The sequence below is a fragment of the Oncorhynchus keta genome, unplaced genomic scaffold (assembly GCF_023373465.1).
Source record: "Oncorhynchus keta strain PuntledgeMale-10-30-2019 unplaced genomic scaffold, Oket_V2 Un_contig_1395_pilon_pilon, whole genome shotgun sequence".
Lineage (NCBI taxonomy): Eukaryota > Metazoa > Chordata > Actinopteri > Salmoniformes > Salmonidae > Oncorhynchus > Oncorhynchus keta.
The window spans coordinates 70,418-89,370 of NW_026278454.1; the positions used below are offsets into that span (position 1 = coordinate 70,418).

An 18,953-nucleotide genomic window follows, 5' to 3' on the forward strand; every position below is an offset into this window, starting at 1 on the left:
TATGTTTATGATATACTATGGTGTTGTGTCACTAGACTTTGACCAGATATTATTGCATCCAAAGATCAACTGAACCTAGAACATAGATACAGAGACACTTGTCATCAGGAAGGTTCTCTCTCAGCACAACGGAAAATATCTCAATGACTTGACATGTTCTGGTTGTGATTTCAGGCTACAAGGTAAGACTCTTCCCAGGGATTATTGTAAAGTGTGTAGAGACATTAAATGTCTGGTGTTATTTTAGTATAGTGAATGACAGTAAAACACTCAGATGTAACAGTCCTTTTCACCTGGGACAGCTACGTGACAGTTCAATCATACTAAATGGCGCTAACTGGGTGTAGTCAAGTCACATTCAATAACATGTTGTTCATATATATAGCTAACTGGGTGTAGTCAAGTCACATTATAACATATTGTTCATATTGTTCATATAGCTAACTGTAGTCAAGTCACATTATAACATATTGTGCTAGTCAAGTCACATTATAACATATTGTTCATATAGCTAACTGGGTGTAGTCAAGTCACATTATAACATATTGTTCATATAGCTAACTGGGTGTAGTCAAGTCACATAACATATAACACTGGGTGTAGTGTTCATATAGCATATAACTGGGTGTAGTCAAGTCACATTATAACATGTTGTTCATATAGCTAACTGGGTGTAGTCAAGTCACATTATAACATATTGTTCATATAGCTAACTGGGTGTAGTCAAGTCACATTATAACATATTGTTCATATAGCTAACTGGGTGTAGTCAAGTCACATTATAACATATTGTTCATATAGCTAACTGGGTGGAGTCAAGTCACATTATAACATATTGTTCATATAGCTAACTGGGTGTAGTCAAGTCACATTATAACATATTGTTCATATAGCTAACTGGGTGGAGTCAAGTCACATTATAACATATTGTTCATATAGCTAACTGGGTGGAGTCAAGTCACATTATAACATATTGTTCATATAGCTAACTGGGTGGAGTCAAGTCACATTATAACATATTGTTCATATAGCTAACTGGGTGGAGTCAAGTCACATTATAACATATTGTTCATATAGCTAACTGGGTGTAGTCAAGTCACATTATAACATATTGTTCATATAGCTAACTGGGTGTAGTCAAGTCACATTATAACATATTGTTCATATAGCTAACTGGGTGGAGTCAAGTCACATTATAACATATTGTTCATATAGCTAACTGGGTGTAGAGTCAAGTCACATTATAACATATTGTTCATATAGCTAACTGGGTGTAGAGTCAAGTCACATTATAACATGTTGTTCATATAGCTAACTGGGTGGAGTCAAGTCACATTATAACATATTGTTCATATAGCTAACTGGGTGGAGTCAAGTCACATTCAATAACATATTGTTCATATAGCTAACTGGGTGTAGTCAAGTCACATTATAACATATTGTTCATATAGCTAACTGGGTGGAGTCAAGTCACATTATAACATGTTGTTCATATAGCTAACTGGGTGGAGTCAAGTCACATTATAACATATTGTTCATATAGCTAACTGGGTGGAGTCAAGTCACATTATAACATATTGTTCATATAGCTAACTGGGTGTAGTCAAGTCACATTATAACATATTGTTCATATAGCTAACTGGGTGTAGTCAAGTCACATTATAACATATTGTTCATATAGCTAACTGGGTGTAGTCAAGTCACATTATAACATATTGTTCATATAGCTAACTGGGTGGAGTCAAGTCACATTATAACATATTGTTCATATAGCTAACTGGGTGGAGTCAAGTCACATTATAACATATTGTTCATATAGCTAACTGGGTGTAGTCAAGTCACATTCATAATAACATGTTGTTCATATAGCTAGCTAACTGGGTGGAGTCAAGTCACATTATAACATATTGTTCATATAGCTAACTGGGTGGAGTCAAGTCACATTATAACATATTGTTCATATAGCTAACTGGGTGTAGTCAAGTCACATTCAATAACATGTTGTTCATATTGTTATAGCTAACTGGGTGTAGTCAAGTCACATTATAACATATTGTTCATATAGCTAACTGGGTGTAGTCAAGTCACATTATAACATATTGTTCATATAGCTAACTGGGTGTAGTCAAGTCACATTATAACATATTGTTCATATAGCTAACTGGGTGTAGTCAAGTCACATTATAACATATTGTTCATATAGCTAACTGGGTGGAGTCAAGTCACATTATAACATATTGTTCATATAGCTAACTGGGTGTAGTCAAGTCACATTATAACATGTTGTTCATATAGCTAACTGGGTGGAGTCAAGTCACATTATAACATATTGTTCATATAGCTAACTGGGTGTAGTCAAGTCACATTATAACATATTGTTCATATAGCTAACTGGGTGGAGTCAAGTCACATTATAACATATTGTTCATATAGCTAACTGGGTGTAGTCAAGTCACATTATAACATATTGTTCATATAGCTAACTGGGTGTAGTCAAGTCACATTATAACATATTGTTCATATAGCTAACTGGGTGTAGTCAAGTCACATTATAACATATTGTTCATATAGCTAACTGGGTGTAGTCAAGTCACATTATAACATATTGTTCATATAGCTAACTGGGTGGAGTCAAGTCACATTATAACATGTTGTTCATATAGCTAACTGGGTGGAGTCAAGTCACATTATAACATATTGTTCATATAGCTAACTGGGTGTAGGCAAGTCACATTATAACATATTGTTCATATAGCTAACTGAGTGTAGTCAAGTCACATTATAACATATTGTTCATATAGCTAACTGGATGTAGTCAAGTCACATTATAACATGTTGTTCATATAGCTAACTGGGTGTAGTCAAGTCACATTATAACACTGGGTGGAGTCAAGTCACATTATAACATATTGTTCATATAGCTAACTGGGGTGTAGTCAAGTCACATAACATATTGTTCATATAGCTAACTGGGTGGAGTCAAGTCACATTATAACATATTGTTCATATAGCTAACTGGGTGTAGTCAAGTCACATTATAACATATTGTTCATATAGCTAACTGGGTGGAGTCAAGTCACATTATAACATATTGTTCATATAGCTAACTGGGTGTAGTCAAGTCACATTCAATAACATGTTGTTCATATTGTTCATATAGCTAACTGGGTGTAGTCAAGTCACATTATAACATATTGTTCATATAGCTAACTGGGTGGAGTCAAGTCACATTATAACATATTGTTCATATAGCTAACTGGGTGGAGTCAAGTCACATTATAACATATTGTTCATATAGCTAACTGGGTGTAGTCAAGTCACATTATAACATATTGTTCATATAGCTAACTGGGTGTAGTCAAGTCACATTCAATAACATATTGTTCATATAGCTAACTGGGTGGAGTCAAGTCACATTATAACATATTGTTCATATAGCTAACTGGGTGGAGTCAAGTCACATTATAACATATTGTTCATATAGCTAACTGGGTGTAGTCAAGTCACATTCAATAACATGTTGTTCATATAGCTAACTGGGTGGAGTCAAGTCACATTATAACATATTGTTCATATAGCTAACTGGGTGTAGTCAAGTCACATTATAACATATTGTTCATATAGCTAACTGGGTCATAGGTAAGTCACATTATAACATATTGTTCATATAGCTAACTGGGTCATAGGTAAGTCACATTATAACATATTGTTCATATAGCTAACTGGGTCATAGGTAAGTCACATTATAACATATTGTTCATATAGCTAACTGGGTGTAGTCAAGTCACATTATAACATATTGTTCATATAGCTAACTGGGTCATAGTCAAGTCACATTATAACATATTGTTCAGCTAATAGTCAAGTCACATTATAACATATTGTTCATATAGCTAACTGGGTGTAGTCAAGGTCATAGCTAACTGGGTGTAGTCAAGTCACATTATAACATATTGTTCATATAGCTAACTGGGTCATAGGTAAGTCACATTATAACATATTGTTCATATAGCTAACTGGGTGTAGTCAAGTCACATTATAACATATTGTTCATATAGCTAACTGGGTGTAGTCAAGTCACATTATAACATATTGTTCATATAGCTAACTGGGTCATAGGTAAGTCACATTATAACATATTGTTCATATAGCTAACTGGGTCATAGGTAAGTCACATTATAACATATTGTTCATATAGCTAACTGGGTCATAGGTAAGTCACATTATAACATATTGTTCATATAGCTAACTGGGTGTAGTCAAGTCACATTATAACATATTGTTCATATAGCTAACTGGGTGGAGTCAAGTCACATTATAACATATTGTTCATATAGCTAACTGGGTGTAGTCAAGTCACATTCAATAACATATTGTTCATATAGCTAACTGGGTGTAGTCAAGTCACATTCAATAACATGTTGTTCATATAGCTAACTGGGTGGAGTCAAGTCACATTATAACATATTGTTCATATAGCTAACTGGGTGTAGTCAAGTCACATTATAACATATTGTTCATATAGCTAACTGGGTGTAGTCAAGTCACATTATAACATATTGTTCATATAGCTAACTGGGTGTAGTCAAGTCACATTATAACATATTGTTCATATAGCTAACTGGGTGGAGTCAAGTCACATTATAACATATTGTTCATATAGCTAACTGGGTGTAGTCAAGTCACATTATAACATATTGTTCATATATAACTAACTGGGTGTAGTCAAGTCACATTATAACATATTGTTCATATAGCTAACTGGGTCATAGGTAAGTCACATTATAACATATTGTTCATATAGCTAACTGGGTGTAGTCAAGTCACATTCAATAACATATTGTTCATATAGCTAACTGGGTGTAGTCAGGTCACATTATAACATGTTGTTCATATAGCTAACTGGGTGGAGTCAAGTCACATTATAACATATTGTTCATATAGCTAACTGGGTGTAGTCAAGTCACATTATAACATGTTGTTCATATAGCTAACTGGGTGTAGTCAAGTCACATTATAACATATTGTTCTATGTGCTATTTGCATATAGCTATATTGTTATTAGATATTATATATTGTTATTATTATATTATTATATTATTATTATTATATTATTATATATTATATTGTTATTATTATTATTATTATTATATTATTATTATTATGGACAAAAGGTGAAAAATATAAATCACGACTACATATTCATGTGATGCATTAAATCACCTGACTGTTTGGATGTGTCTGTTAGTAAATGTTTGTTTTCTAAGAGATAATGAATAAAAGAGAACATATGACCTTCAAGAAATACTGTGTTAACCACAACCAACATGTTGGATCTCTGTTTAGTTGTCACTGTGTTAACCACAACCAACATGTTGGATCTCTGTTTAGTTGTCACTGTGTTAATAACCACAACCAACATGTTGGATCTCTGTTTAGTTGTCACTGTGTTAATAACCACAACCAACATGTTGGATCTCTGTTTAGTTGTCACTGTGTTAATAACCACAACCAACATGCTGGATCTCTGTTTAGTTGTCACTGTGTTAACCACAACCAACATGTTGGATCTCTGTTTAGTTGTCACTGTGTTAATAACCACAACCAACATGTTGGATCTCTGTTTAGTTGTCACTGTGTTAACCACAACCAACATGATGGATCTCTGTTTAGTTGTCACTGTGTTAACCACAACCAACATGTTGGATCTCTGTTTAGTTGTCACTGTGTTAATAACCACAACCAACATGTTGGATCTCTGTTTAGTTGTCACTGTGTTAACCACAACCAACATGTTGGATCTCTGTTTAGTTGTCACTGTGTTAATAACCACAACCAACATGTTGGATCTCTGTTTAGTTGTCACTGTGTTAACCACAACCAACATGTTGTATCTCTGTTTAGTTGTTACTGTGTTAACCACAACCAACATGTTGGATCTCTGTTTAGTTGTCACTGTGTTAATAACCACAACCAACATGTTGGATCTCTGTTTAGTTGTCACTGTGTTAACCACAACCAACATGTTGTATCTCTGTTTAGTTGTCACTGTGTTAACCACAACCAACATGCTGGATCTCTGTTTAGTTGTCACTGTGTTAATAACCACAACCAACATGTTGGATCTCTGTTTAGTTGTCACTGTGTTAATAACCACAACCAACATGTTGGATCTCTGTTTAGTTGTCACTGTGTTAATAACCACAACCAACATGTTGGATCTCTGTTTAGTTGTCACTGTGTTAATAACCACAACCAACATGTTGGATCTCTGTTTAGTTGTCACTGTGTTAATAACCACAACCAACATGTTGGATCTCTGTTTAGTTGTCACTGTGTTAATAACCACAACCAACATGTTGGATCTCTGTTTAGTTGTCACTGTGTTAACCACAACCAACATGTTGGATCTCTGTTTAGTTGTCACTGTGTTAACCACAACCAACATGCTGGATCTCTGTTTAGTTGTCACTGTGTTAACCACAACCAACATGTTGAATCTCTGTTTAGTTGTCACTGTGTTAATAACCACAACCAACATGTTGGATCTCTGTTTAGTTGTCACTGTGTTAATAACCACAACCAACATGTTGGATCTCTGTTTAGTTGTCACTGTGTTAATAACCACAACCAACATGTTGGATCTCTGTTTAGTTGTCACTGTGTTAACCACAACCAACATGTTGGATCTCTGTTTAGTTGTCACTGTGTTAACCACAACCAACATGTTGGATCTCTGTTTAGTTGTCACTGTGTTAACCACAACCAACATGTTGGATCTCTGTTTAGTTGTCACTTTGTTAACCACAACCAACATGTTGGATCTCTGTTTAGTTGTCACTGTGTTAACCACAACCAACATGTTGGATCTCTGTTTAGTTGTCACTGTGTTAACCACAACCAACATGTTGGATCTCTGTTTAGTTGTCACTGTGTTAACCACAACCAACATGTTGGATCTCTGTTTAGTTGTCACTGTGTTAACCACAACCAACATGTTGGATCTCTGTTTAGTTGTCACTGTGTTAACCACAACCAACATGTTGGATCTCTGTTTAGTTGTCACTGTGTTAACCACAACCAACATGTTGGATCTCTGTTTAGTTGTCACTGTGTTAACCACAACCAACATGTTGATCTCTGTTTAGTTGTCACTGTGTTAACCACAACCAACATGTTGGATCTCTGTTTAGTTGTCACTGTGTTAACCACAACCAACATGTTGGATCTCTGTTTAGTTGTCACTGTGTTAACCACAACCAACATGTTGGATCTCTGTTTAGTTGTCACTGTGTTAACCACAACCAACATGTTGGATCTCTGTTTAGTTGTCACTGTGTTAACCACAACCAACATGTTGGATCTCTGTTTAGTTGTCACTGTGTTAACCACAACCAACATGTTGGATCTCTGTTTAGTTGTCACTGTGTTAACCACAACCAACATGTTGGATCTCTGTTTAGTTGTCACTGTGTTAACCACAACCAACATGTTGGATCTCTGTTTAGTTGTCACTGTGTTAACCACAACCAACATGTTGTATCTCTGTTTAGTTGTTACTGTGTTAATAACCACAACCAACATGTTGGATCTCTGTTTAGTTGTCACTGTGTTAATAACCATAACCAACATGTTGGATCTCTGTTTAGTTGTCACTGTGTTAACCACAACCAACATGTTGGATCTCTGTTTAGTTGTCACTGTGTTAACCACAACCAACATGTTGGATCTCTGTTTAGTTGTCACTGTGTTAACCACAACCAACATGTTGGATCTCTGTTTAGTTGTCACTGTGTTAACCACAACCAACATGTTGGATCTCTGTTTAGTTGTCACTGTGTTAACCACAACCAACATGTTGGATCTCTGTTTAGTTGTCACTGTGTTAACCACAACCAACATGTTGGATCTCTGTTTAGTTGTCACTGTGTTAACCACAACCAACATGTTGTATCTCTGTTTAGTTGTCACTGTGTTAACCACAACCAACATGTTGGATCTCTGTTTAGTTGTCACTGTGTTAACCACAACCAACATGTTGGATCTCTGTTTAGTTGTCACTGTGTTAACCACAACCAACATGTTGGATCTCTGTTTAGTTGTCACTGTGTTAACCACAACCAACATGTTGGATCTCTGTTTAGTTGTCACTGTGTTAACCACAACCAACATGTTGGATCTCTGTTTAGTTGTCACTGTGTTAATAACCACAACCAACATGTTGGATCTCTGTTTAGTTGTCACTGTGTTAACCACAACCAACATGTTGGATCTCTGTTTAGTTGTCACTGTGTTAATAACCACAACCAACATGTTGGATCTCTGTTTAGTTGTCACTGTGTTAACCACAACCAACATGTTGGATCTCTGTTTAGTTGTCACTGTGTTAACCACAACCAACATGTTGGATCTCTGTTTAGTTGTCACTGTGTTAATAACCACAACCAACATGTTGGATCTCTGTTTAGTTGTCACTGTGTTAACCACAACCAACATGCTGGATCTCTGTTTAGTTGTCACTGTGTTAATAACCACAACCAACATGTTGGATCTCTGTTTAGTTGTCACTGTGTTAATAACCACAACCAACATGTTGGATCTCTGTTTAGTTGTCACTGTGTTAATAACCACAACCAACATGTTGGATCTCTGTTTAGTTGTCACTGTGTTAATAAACACAACCAACATGTTGGATCTCTGTTTAGTTGTCACTGTGTTAATAACCACAACCAACATGTTGGATCTCTGTTTAGTTGTCACTGTGTTAATAACCACAACCAACATGTTGGATCTCTGTTTAGTTGTCACTGTGTTAACCACAACCAACATGTTGGATCTCTGTTTAGTTGTCACTGTGTTAACCACAACCAACATGCTGGATCTCTGTTTAGTTGTCACTGTGTTAACCACAACCAACATGTTGAATCTCTGTTTAGTTGTCACTGTGTTAATAACCACAACCAACATGTTGGATCTCTGTTTAGTTGTCACTGTGTTAATAACCACAACCAACATGTTGGATCTCTGTTTAGTTGTCACTGTGTTAATAACCACAACCAACATGTTGGATCTCTGTTTAGTTGTCACTGTGTTAACCACAACCAACATGTTGGATCTCTGTTTAGTTGTCACTGTGTTAACCACAACCAACATGTTGGATCTCTGTTTAGTTGTCACTGTGTTAACCACAACCAACATGTTGGATCTCTGTTTAGTTGTCACTGTGTTAACCACAACCAACATGTTGGATCTCTGTTTAGTTGTCACTGTGTTAACCACAACCAACATGTTGGATCTCTGTTTAGTTTTCACTGTGTTAACCACAACCAACATGTTGGATCTCTGTTTAGTTGTCACTGTGTTAACCACAACCAACATGTTGGATCTCTGTTTAGTTGTCACTGTGTTAACCACAACCAACATGTTGGATCTCTGTTTAGTTGTCACTGTGTTAACCACAACCAACATGTTGGATCTCTGTTTAGTTGTCACTGTGTTAACCACAACCAACATGTTGGATCTCTGTTTAGTTGTCACTGTGTTAACCACAACCAACATGTTGGATCTCTGTTTAGTTGTCACTGTGTTAACCACAACCAACATGTTGGATCTCTGTTTAGTTGTCACTGTGTTAACCACAACCAACATGTTGGATCTCTGTTTAGTTGTCACTGTGTTAACCACAACCAACATGTTGGATCTCTGTTTAGTTGTCACTGTGTTAACCACAACCAACATGTTGGATCTCTGTTTAGTTGTCACTGTGTTAACCACAACCAACATGTTGGATCTCTGTTTAGTTGTCACTGTGTTAACCACAACCAACATGTTGTATCTCTGTTTAGTTGTCACTGTGTTAATAACCACAACCAACATGTTGGATCTCTGTTTAGTTGTCACTGTGTTAACCACAACCAACATGTTGGATCTCTGTTTAGTTGTCACTGTGTTAACCACAACCAACATGTTGTATCTCTGTTTAGTTGTTACTGTGTTAATAACCACAACCAACATGTTGGATCTCTGTTTAGTTGTCACTGTGTTAATAACCATAACCAACATGTTGGATCTCTGTTTAGTTGTCACTGTGTTAACCACAACCAACATGTTGGATCTCTGTTTAGTTGTCACTGTGTTAACCACAACCAACATGTTGGATCTCTGTTTAGTTGTCACTGTGTTAACCACAACCAACATGTTGGATCTCTGTTTAGTTGTCACTGTGTTAACCACAACCAACATGTTGGATCTCTGTTTAGTTGTCACTGTGTTAACCACAACCAACATGTTGGATCTCTGTTTAGTTGTCACTGTGTTAACCACAACCAACATGTTGGATCTCTGTTTAGTTGTCACTGTGTTAACCACAACCAACATGTTGGATCTCTGTTTAGTTGTCACTGTGTTAACCACAACCAACATGTTGGATCTCTGTTTAGTTGTCACTGTGTTAACCACAACCAACATGTTGGATCTCTGTTTAGTTGTCACTGTGTTAACCACAACCAACATGTTGGATCTCTGTTTAGTTGTCACTGTGTTAACCACAACCAACATGTTGGATCTCTGTTTAGTTGTCACTGTGTTAACCACAACCAACATGTTGGATCTCTGTTTAGTTGTCACTGTGTTAACCACAACCAACATGTTGGATCTCTGTTTAGTTGTCACTGTGTTAACCACAACCAACATGTTGGATCTCTGTTTAGTTGTCACTGTGTTAACCACAACCAACATGTTGGATCTCTGTTTAGTTGTCACTGTGTTAACCACAACCAACATGTTGGATCTCTGTTTAGTTGTCACTGTGTTAACCACAACCAACATGTTGGATCTCTGTTTAGTTGTCACTGTGTTAACCACAACCAACATGTTGTATCTCTGTTTAGTTGTCACTGTGTTAATAACCACAACCAACATGTTGGATCTCTGTTTAGTTGTCACTGTGTTAATAACCACAACCAACATGTTGGATCTCTGTTTAGTTGTCACTGTGTTAACCACAACCAACATGTTGTATCTCTGTTTAGTTGTTACTGTGTTAATAACCACAACCAACATGTTGGATCTCTGTTTAGTTGTCACTGTGTTAATAACCATAACCAACATGTTGGATCTCTGTTTAGTTGTCACTGTGTTAATAACCATAACCAACATGTTGGATCTCTGTTTAGTTGTCACTGTGTTAACCACAACCAACATGTTGGATCTCTGTTTAGTTGTCACTGTGTTAATAACCACAACCAACATGTTGGATCTCTGTTTAGTTGTTACTGTGTTAATAACCACAACCAACATGTTGGATCTCTGTTTAGTTGTCACTGTGTTAATAACCATAACCAACATGTTGGATCTCTGTTTAGTTGTCACTGTGTTAATAACCATAACCAACATGTTGGATCTCTGTTTAGTTGTCACTGTGTTAACCACAACCAACATGTTGGATCTCTGTTTAGTTGTCACTGTGTTAACCACAACCAACATGTTGGATCTCTGTTTAGTTGTCACTGTGTTAACCACAACCAACATGTTGTATCTCTGTTTAGTTGTCACTGTGTTAATAACCACAACCAACATGTTGGATCTCTGTTTAGTTGTCACTGTGTTAATAACCACAACCAACATGTTGGATCTCTGTTTAGTTGTCACTGTGTTAACCACAACCAACATGTTGTATCTCTGTTTAGTTGTTACTGTGTTAATAACCACAACCAACATGTTGGATCTCTGTTTAGTTGTCACTGTGTTAATAACCATAACCAACATGTTGGATCTCTGTTTAGTTGTCACTGTGTTAATAACCATAACCAACATGTTGGATCTCTGTTTAGTTGTCACTGTGTTAACCACAACCAACATGTTGGATCTCTGTTTAGTTGTCACTGTGTTAATAACCACAACCAACATGTTGGATCTCTGTTTAGTTGTTACTGTGTTAATAACCACAACCAACATGTTGGATCTCTGTTTAGTTGTCACTGTGTTAATAACCATAACCAACATGTTGGATCTCTGTTTAGTTGTCACTGTGTTAATAACCATAACCAACATGTTGGATCTCTGTTTAGTTGTCACTGTGTTAACCACAACCAACATGTTGGATCTCTGTTTAGTTGTCACTGTGTTAACCACAACCAACATGTTGGATCTCTGTTTAGTTGTCACTGTGTTAACCACAACCAACATGTTGGATCTCTGTTTAGTTGTCACTGTGTTAACCACAACCAACATGTTGGATCTCTGTTTAGTTGTCACTGTGTTAACCACAACCAACATGTTGGATCTCTGTTTAGTTGTCACTGTGTTAACCACAACCAACATGTTGGATCTCTGTTTAGTTGTCACTGTGTTAACCACAACCAACATGTTGGATCTCTGTTTAGTTGTCACTGTGTTAACCACAACCAACATGTTGGATCTCTGTTTAGTTGTCACTGTGTTAACCACAACCAACATGTTGGATCTCTGTTTAGTTGTCACTGTGTTAACCACAACCAACATGTTGGATCTCTGTTTAGTTGTCACTGTGTTAACCACAACCAACATGTTGGATCTCTGTTTAGTTGTCACTGTGTTAACCACAACCAACATGTTGGATCTCTGTTTAGTTGTCACTGTGTTAACCACAACCAACATGTTGTATCTCTGTTTAGTTGTCACTGTGTTAATAACCACAACCAACATGTTGGATCTCTGTTTAGTTGTCACTGTGTTAACCACAACCAACATGTTGGATCTCTGTTTAGTTGTCACTGTGTTAACCACAACCAACATGTTGTATCTCTGTTTAGTTGTTACTGTGTTAATAACCACAACCAGCATGTTGGATCTCTGTTTAGTTGTCACTGTGTTAATAACCATAACCAACATGTTGGATCTCTGTTTAGTTGTCACTGTGTTAACCACAACCAACATGTTGGATCTCTGTTTAGTTGTCACTGTGTTAATAACCACAACCAACATGTTGGATCTCTGTTTAGTTGTCACTGTGTTAACCACAACCAACATGTTGGATCTCTGTTTAGTTGTCACTGTGTTAACCACAACCAACATGTTGTATCTCTGTTTAGTTGTTACTGTGTTAATAACCACAACCAACATGTTGGATCTCTGTTTAGTTGTCACTGTGTTAATAACCATAACCAACATGCTGGATCTCTGTTTAGTTGTCACTGTGTTAATAACCACAACCAACATGTTGGATCTCTGTTTAGTTGTCACTGTGTTAATAACCATAACCAACATGTTGGATCTCTGTTTAGTTGTCACTGTGTTAACCACAACCAACATGCTGGATCTCTGTTTAGTTGTCACTGTGTTAATAACCATAACCAACATGTTGGATCTCTGTTTAGTTGTCACTGTGTTAATAACCATAACCAACATGTTGGATCTCTGTTTAGTTGTCACTGTGTTAACCACAACCAACATGCTGGATCTCTGTTTAGTTGTCACTGTGTTAATAACCATAACCAACATGTTGGATCTCTGTTTAGTTGTCACTGTGTTAATAACCATAACCAACATGTTGGATCTCTGTTTAGTTGTCACTGTGTTAATAACCACAACCAACATGTTGGATCTCTGTTTAGTTGTCACTGTGTTAATAACCATAACCAACATGTTGGATCTCTGTTTAGTTGTCACTGTGTTAACCACAACCAACATGCTGGATCTCTGTTTAGTTGTCACTGTGTTAATAACCATAACCAACATGTTGGATCTCTGTTTAGTTGTCACTGTGTTAATAACCATAACCAACATGTTGGATCTCTGTTTAGTTGTCACTGTGTTAATAACCATAACCAACATGTTGGATCTCTGTTTAGTTGTCACTGTGTTAATAACCATAACCAACATGTTGGATCTCTGTTTAGTTGTCACTGTGTTAATAACCACAACCAACATGTTGGATCTCTGTTTAGTTGTCACTGTGTTAATAACCATAACCAACATGTTGGATCTCTGTTTAGTTGTCACTGTGTTAACCACAACCAACATGTTGGATCTCTGTTTAGTTGTCACTGTGTTAATAACCACAACCAACATGTTGGATCTCTGTTTAGTTGTCACTGTGTTAATAACCATAACCAACATGTTGGATCTCTGTTTAGTTGTCACTGTGTTAACCACAACCAACATGTTGGATCTCTGTTTAGTTGTCACTGTGTTAATAACCACAACCAACATGTTGGATCTCTGTTTAGTTGTCACTGTGTTAATAACCATAACCAACATGTTGTATCTCTGTTTAGTTGTCACTGTGTTAATAACCATAACCAACATGTTGGATCTCTGTTTAGTTGTCACTGTGTTAATAACCACAACCAACATGTTGGATCTCTGTTTAGTTGTCACTGTGTTAATAACCACAACCAACATGTTGGATCTCTGTTTAGTTGTCACTGTGTTAATAACCACAACCAACATGTTGGATCTCTGTTTAGTTGTCACTGTGTTAATAACCACAACCAACATGTTGGATCTCTGTTTAGTTGTCACTGTGTTAATAACCATAACCAACATGTTGGATCTCTGTTTAGTTGTCACTGTGTTAACCACAACCAACATGTTGGATCTCTGTTTAGTTGTCACTGTGTTAATAACCACAACCAACATGTTGGATCTCTGTTTAGTTGTCACTGTGTTAATAACCACAACCAACATGTTGTATCTCTGTTTAGTTGTCACTGTGTTAACCACAACCAACATGTTGGATCTCTGTTTAGTTGTCACTGTGTTAATAACCACAACCAACATGTTGGATCTCTGTTTAGTTGTCACTGTGTTAACCACAACCAACATGCTGGATCTCTGTTTAGTTGTCACTGTGTTAACCACAACCAACATGTTGGATCTCTGTTTAGTTGTCACTGTGTTAACCACAACCAACATGTTGGATCTCTGTTTAGTTGTCACTGTCTTAACCACAACCAACATGTTGGATCTCTGTTTAGTTGTCACTGTGTTAACCACAACCAACATGTTGTATCTCTGTTTAGTTGTCACTGTGTTAACCACAACCAACATGTTGGATCTCTGTTTAGTTGTCACTGTCTTAACCACAACCAACATGTTGGATCTCTGTTTAGTTGTCACTGTGTTAACCACAACCAACATGTTGGATCTTTGTTTAGTTGTCACTGTGTTAACCACAACCAACATGTTGGATCTCTGTTTAGTTGTCACTGTGTTAACCACAACCAACATGCTGGATCTCTGTTTAGTTGTCACTGTGTTAACCACAACCAACATGTTGGATCTCTGTTTAGTTGTCACTGTGTTAACCACAACCAACATGCTGGATCTCTGTTTAGTTGTCACTGTGTTAACCACAACCAACATGCTGGATCTCTGTTTAGTTGTCACTGTGTTAACCACAACCAACATGCTGGATCTCTGTTTAGTTGTAACTGTGTTAATAACCACAACCAACATGCTGGATCTCTGTTTAGTTGTCACTGTGTTAACCACAACCAACATGTTGGATCTCTGTTTAGTTGTCACTGTGTTAACCACAACCAACATGTTGGATCTATGTTTAGTTGTTACTGTGTTAACCACAACCAACATGTTGGATCTCTGTTTAGTTGTTACTGTGTTAATAACCACAACCAACATGTTGGATCTCTGTTTAGTTGTCACTGTGTTAACCACAACCAACATGCTGGATCTCTGTTTAGTTGTCACTGTGTTAACCACAACCAACATGCTGGATCTCTGTTTAGTTGTCACTGTGTTAACCACAACCAACATGTTGGATCTCTGTTTAGTTGACACTGTGTTATCCACAACCAACATGTCGGATCTCTGTTTAGTTGTCACTGTGTTAATAACCACAACCAACATGTTGGATCTCTGTTTAGTTGTCACTGTGTTAACCACAACCAACATGTTGGATCTCTGTTTAGGGGTCAGTGCTCTAAAATGAGTCTCTCTGGGGAGAGAAAGGAGAGAAAGGAGGGGGGGCCTGCATCTAAAAGGAGTCTCTCTGGAGAACATGACACCAAAGCTAAGAGGTGAGATGACAATGTTGTTTTAGAATTGATTAAGAGTTTGTTTCTAAAACGGTACATCCACCATTTTTTCACATGTATTATTCTCCCCCAGAAATGATTGCTGATGGCCTTCATGTGTCTGTAACATATTGTTTTTCTAGGATTTTACAGTTTTTTCTGATTGCTTGCTTATCTTATATCTTATCTTATTTCTGCAAAACTCTGCACACTAACCACAACCTAACCTAACCACAACCTAACCTAACCTATCCACAACCTAACCACAACCTAACCTAACCACAACCTAACCACAACCTAACCACAACCTAACCTAACCACAACCTAACCACAACCTAACCTAACCTATCCACAACCTAACCTAACCACAACCTAACCACAACCTAACCTAACCTAACCTATCCACAACCTAACCTAACCACAACCTAACCACAACCTAACCTAACCACAACCTAACCTAACCACAACCTAACCTAACCACAACCTAACCACAACCTAACCACAACCTAACCTATCCACAACCTAACCTAACCACAACCTAACCACAACCTAACCACAACCTAACCTAACCACAACCTAACCACAACCTAACCACAACATAACCACAACCTAACCACAACCTAACCTAACCACAACCTAACCACAACCTAACCACAACCTAACCTAACCACAACCTAACCACAACCTAACCACAACACATGACATCAAAGTAACAAAACATTATACATCTCTTGCAAAAGAAAAACAATTCTTGCAAAACTCTTTAAACACTTAAAACATGTTTTGTTGTTGCTGCAACACAAACCATCCTTTGAATAAGAACACAAAGCACCAACTACACACTGACAGTATAAATGAAAACCACTTGAGACTTTTGCTTTTCCGGTGTGCAGGGCATAATAATCACACATAACACACAGGTATGTGTAAAGTATGGCTGTGTATTCTGAACATAACACACAGGTATCTGGATGTGTAAATTATGGCTGTGTATTCTGAACATAACACACAGGTATCTGGATGTGTAAAGTATGGCTGTGTATTCTGAACATAACACACAGGTATCTGGATGTGTAAAGTATGGCTGTGTATTCTGAACATAACACACAGGTATCTGGATGTGTGAAGTATGGCTGTGTATTCTGAACATAACACACAGGTATCTGATGTGTATATGGCTGTGTATTCTGAACATAACACACAGGTATCTGGATGTGTAAAGGCTGTGTATTCGGAACATGACACAGGTATCTGGATGTGTAAAGTATGGCTGTGTATTCTGAACATAACACACAGGTATACGGATGTGTAAAATGGCTGTGTATTCTGAACATAACACACAGGTATCCACATGTAAAGTATGGCTGTGTATTCTGAACATAACACACAGGTATCTGATGTAAATATGGCTGTGTATTCTGAACATAACACACAGGTATCTGGATGTGTAAAGGCTGTGTATTCTGAACATAACACACAGGTATCCGGATGTGTAAAGTATGGCTGTGTATTCTGAACATAACACACAGGTATCCGGATGTGTAAAGTATGGCTGTGTATTCTGAACATAACACACAGGTATCCACATGTGTAAAGTATGGCTGTGTATTCTGAACATAACACACAGGTATCCGGATGTGTAAAGTATGGCTGTGTATTCTGAACATAACACACAGGTATCTGGATGTGTAAAGTATGGCTGTGTATTCTGAAGATAACACACTGGTATCTGGATGTGTAAAGTATGGCTGTGTATTCTGAACATAACACACAGGTATCTGGATGTGTAAAGTATGGCTGTGTATTCTGAACATAACACACAGGTATCTGGATGTGTAAAGTATGGCTGTGTATTCTGAACATAACACACAGGTATCTTGATGTGTAAAGTATGGCTGTGTATTCTGAACATAACACACAGGTATCTTGATGTGTAAAGTATGGCTGTGTATTCTGAACATAACACACAGGTATCGGGATGTGTAAAGTATGGCTGTGTATTCGGAACATGACACACAGGTATCTGGATGTGTAAAGTATGGCTGTGTATTCTGAATATAACACACAGGTATCTGGATGTGTAAAGTATGGCTGTGTATTCTGAACATAACACACAGGTATCTGGATGTGTAAAGTATGGCTGTGTATTCTGAACATAACACACAGGTATCCGGATGTGTAAAGTATGGCTGTGTATTCTGAACATAACACACAGGTATCCGGATGTGTAAAGTATGGCTGTGTATTCTGAACATAACACACAGGTATCCGGATGTGTAAAGTATGGCTGTGTATTCTGAACATAACACACAGGTATCTGGATGTGTAAAGGCTGTGTATTCTGAACATAACACACAGGTATCTTGATGTGTAAAGTATGGCTGTGTATTCTGAACATAACACACAGGTATCGACATGTGTAAAGTATGGCTGTGTATTCTGAACATAACACACAGGTATCTGGATGTGTAAAGTATGGCTGTGTATTCTGAACATAACACACAGGTATCTGGATGTGTAAAGTATGGCTGTGTATTCTGAACATAACACACAGGTATCTGGATGTGTAAAGTATGGCTGTGTATTCTGAACATAACACACAGGTATCCGGATGTGTAAAGTATGGCTGTGTATTCTGAACATAACACACAGGTATCTGGATGTGTAAAGTATGGCTGTGTATTCTGAACATGACACACAGGTATCTGGATGTGTAAAGTAAGGCTGTGTATTCTGAACATAACACACAGGTATCTGGATGTGTAAAGGCTGTGTATTCTGAACATAACACACAGGTATCTGGATGTGTAAAGTATGGCTGTGTATTCTGAACATAACACACAGGTATCGGGATGTGTAAAGTATGGCTGTGTATTCGGAACATGACACACAGGTATCTGGATGTGTAAAGTATGGCTGTGTATTCTGAACATAACA

The 18,953-nt window shown here is 37.3% G+C and overlaps 1 protein-coding gene across 9 annotated transcripts in view; it reads left to right on the plus strand.

The window, feature by feature from the left end:
* Positions 1 to 18,953, plus strand: part of LOC127918296 (NLR family CARD domain-containing protein 3-like) — a 115,525-nt gene that overhangs the window by 40,054 nt on the left and 56,518 nt on the right. For 6 of the 9 annotated variants that reach the window (XM_052501588.1, XM_052501581.1, XM_052501582.1 and 3 more), the window contains one exon: positions 15,912 to 16,019. The exons of 2 other annotated variants lie outside the window; for them this stretch is intronic. In XM_052501588.1, coding sequence (XP_052357548.1) covers positions 15,928 to 16,019 — 92 coding nt within the window. In that variant the 5' untranslated portion in view covers positions 15,912 to 15,927. Of the gene's footprint in view, positions 1 to 70; positions 183 to 15,911; positions 16,020 to 18,953 lie in introns of those variants that run through there. One more of the 9 variants, XM_052501587.1, reaches the window with a different exon arrangement.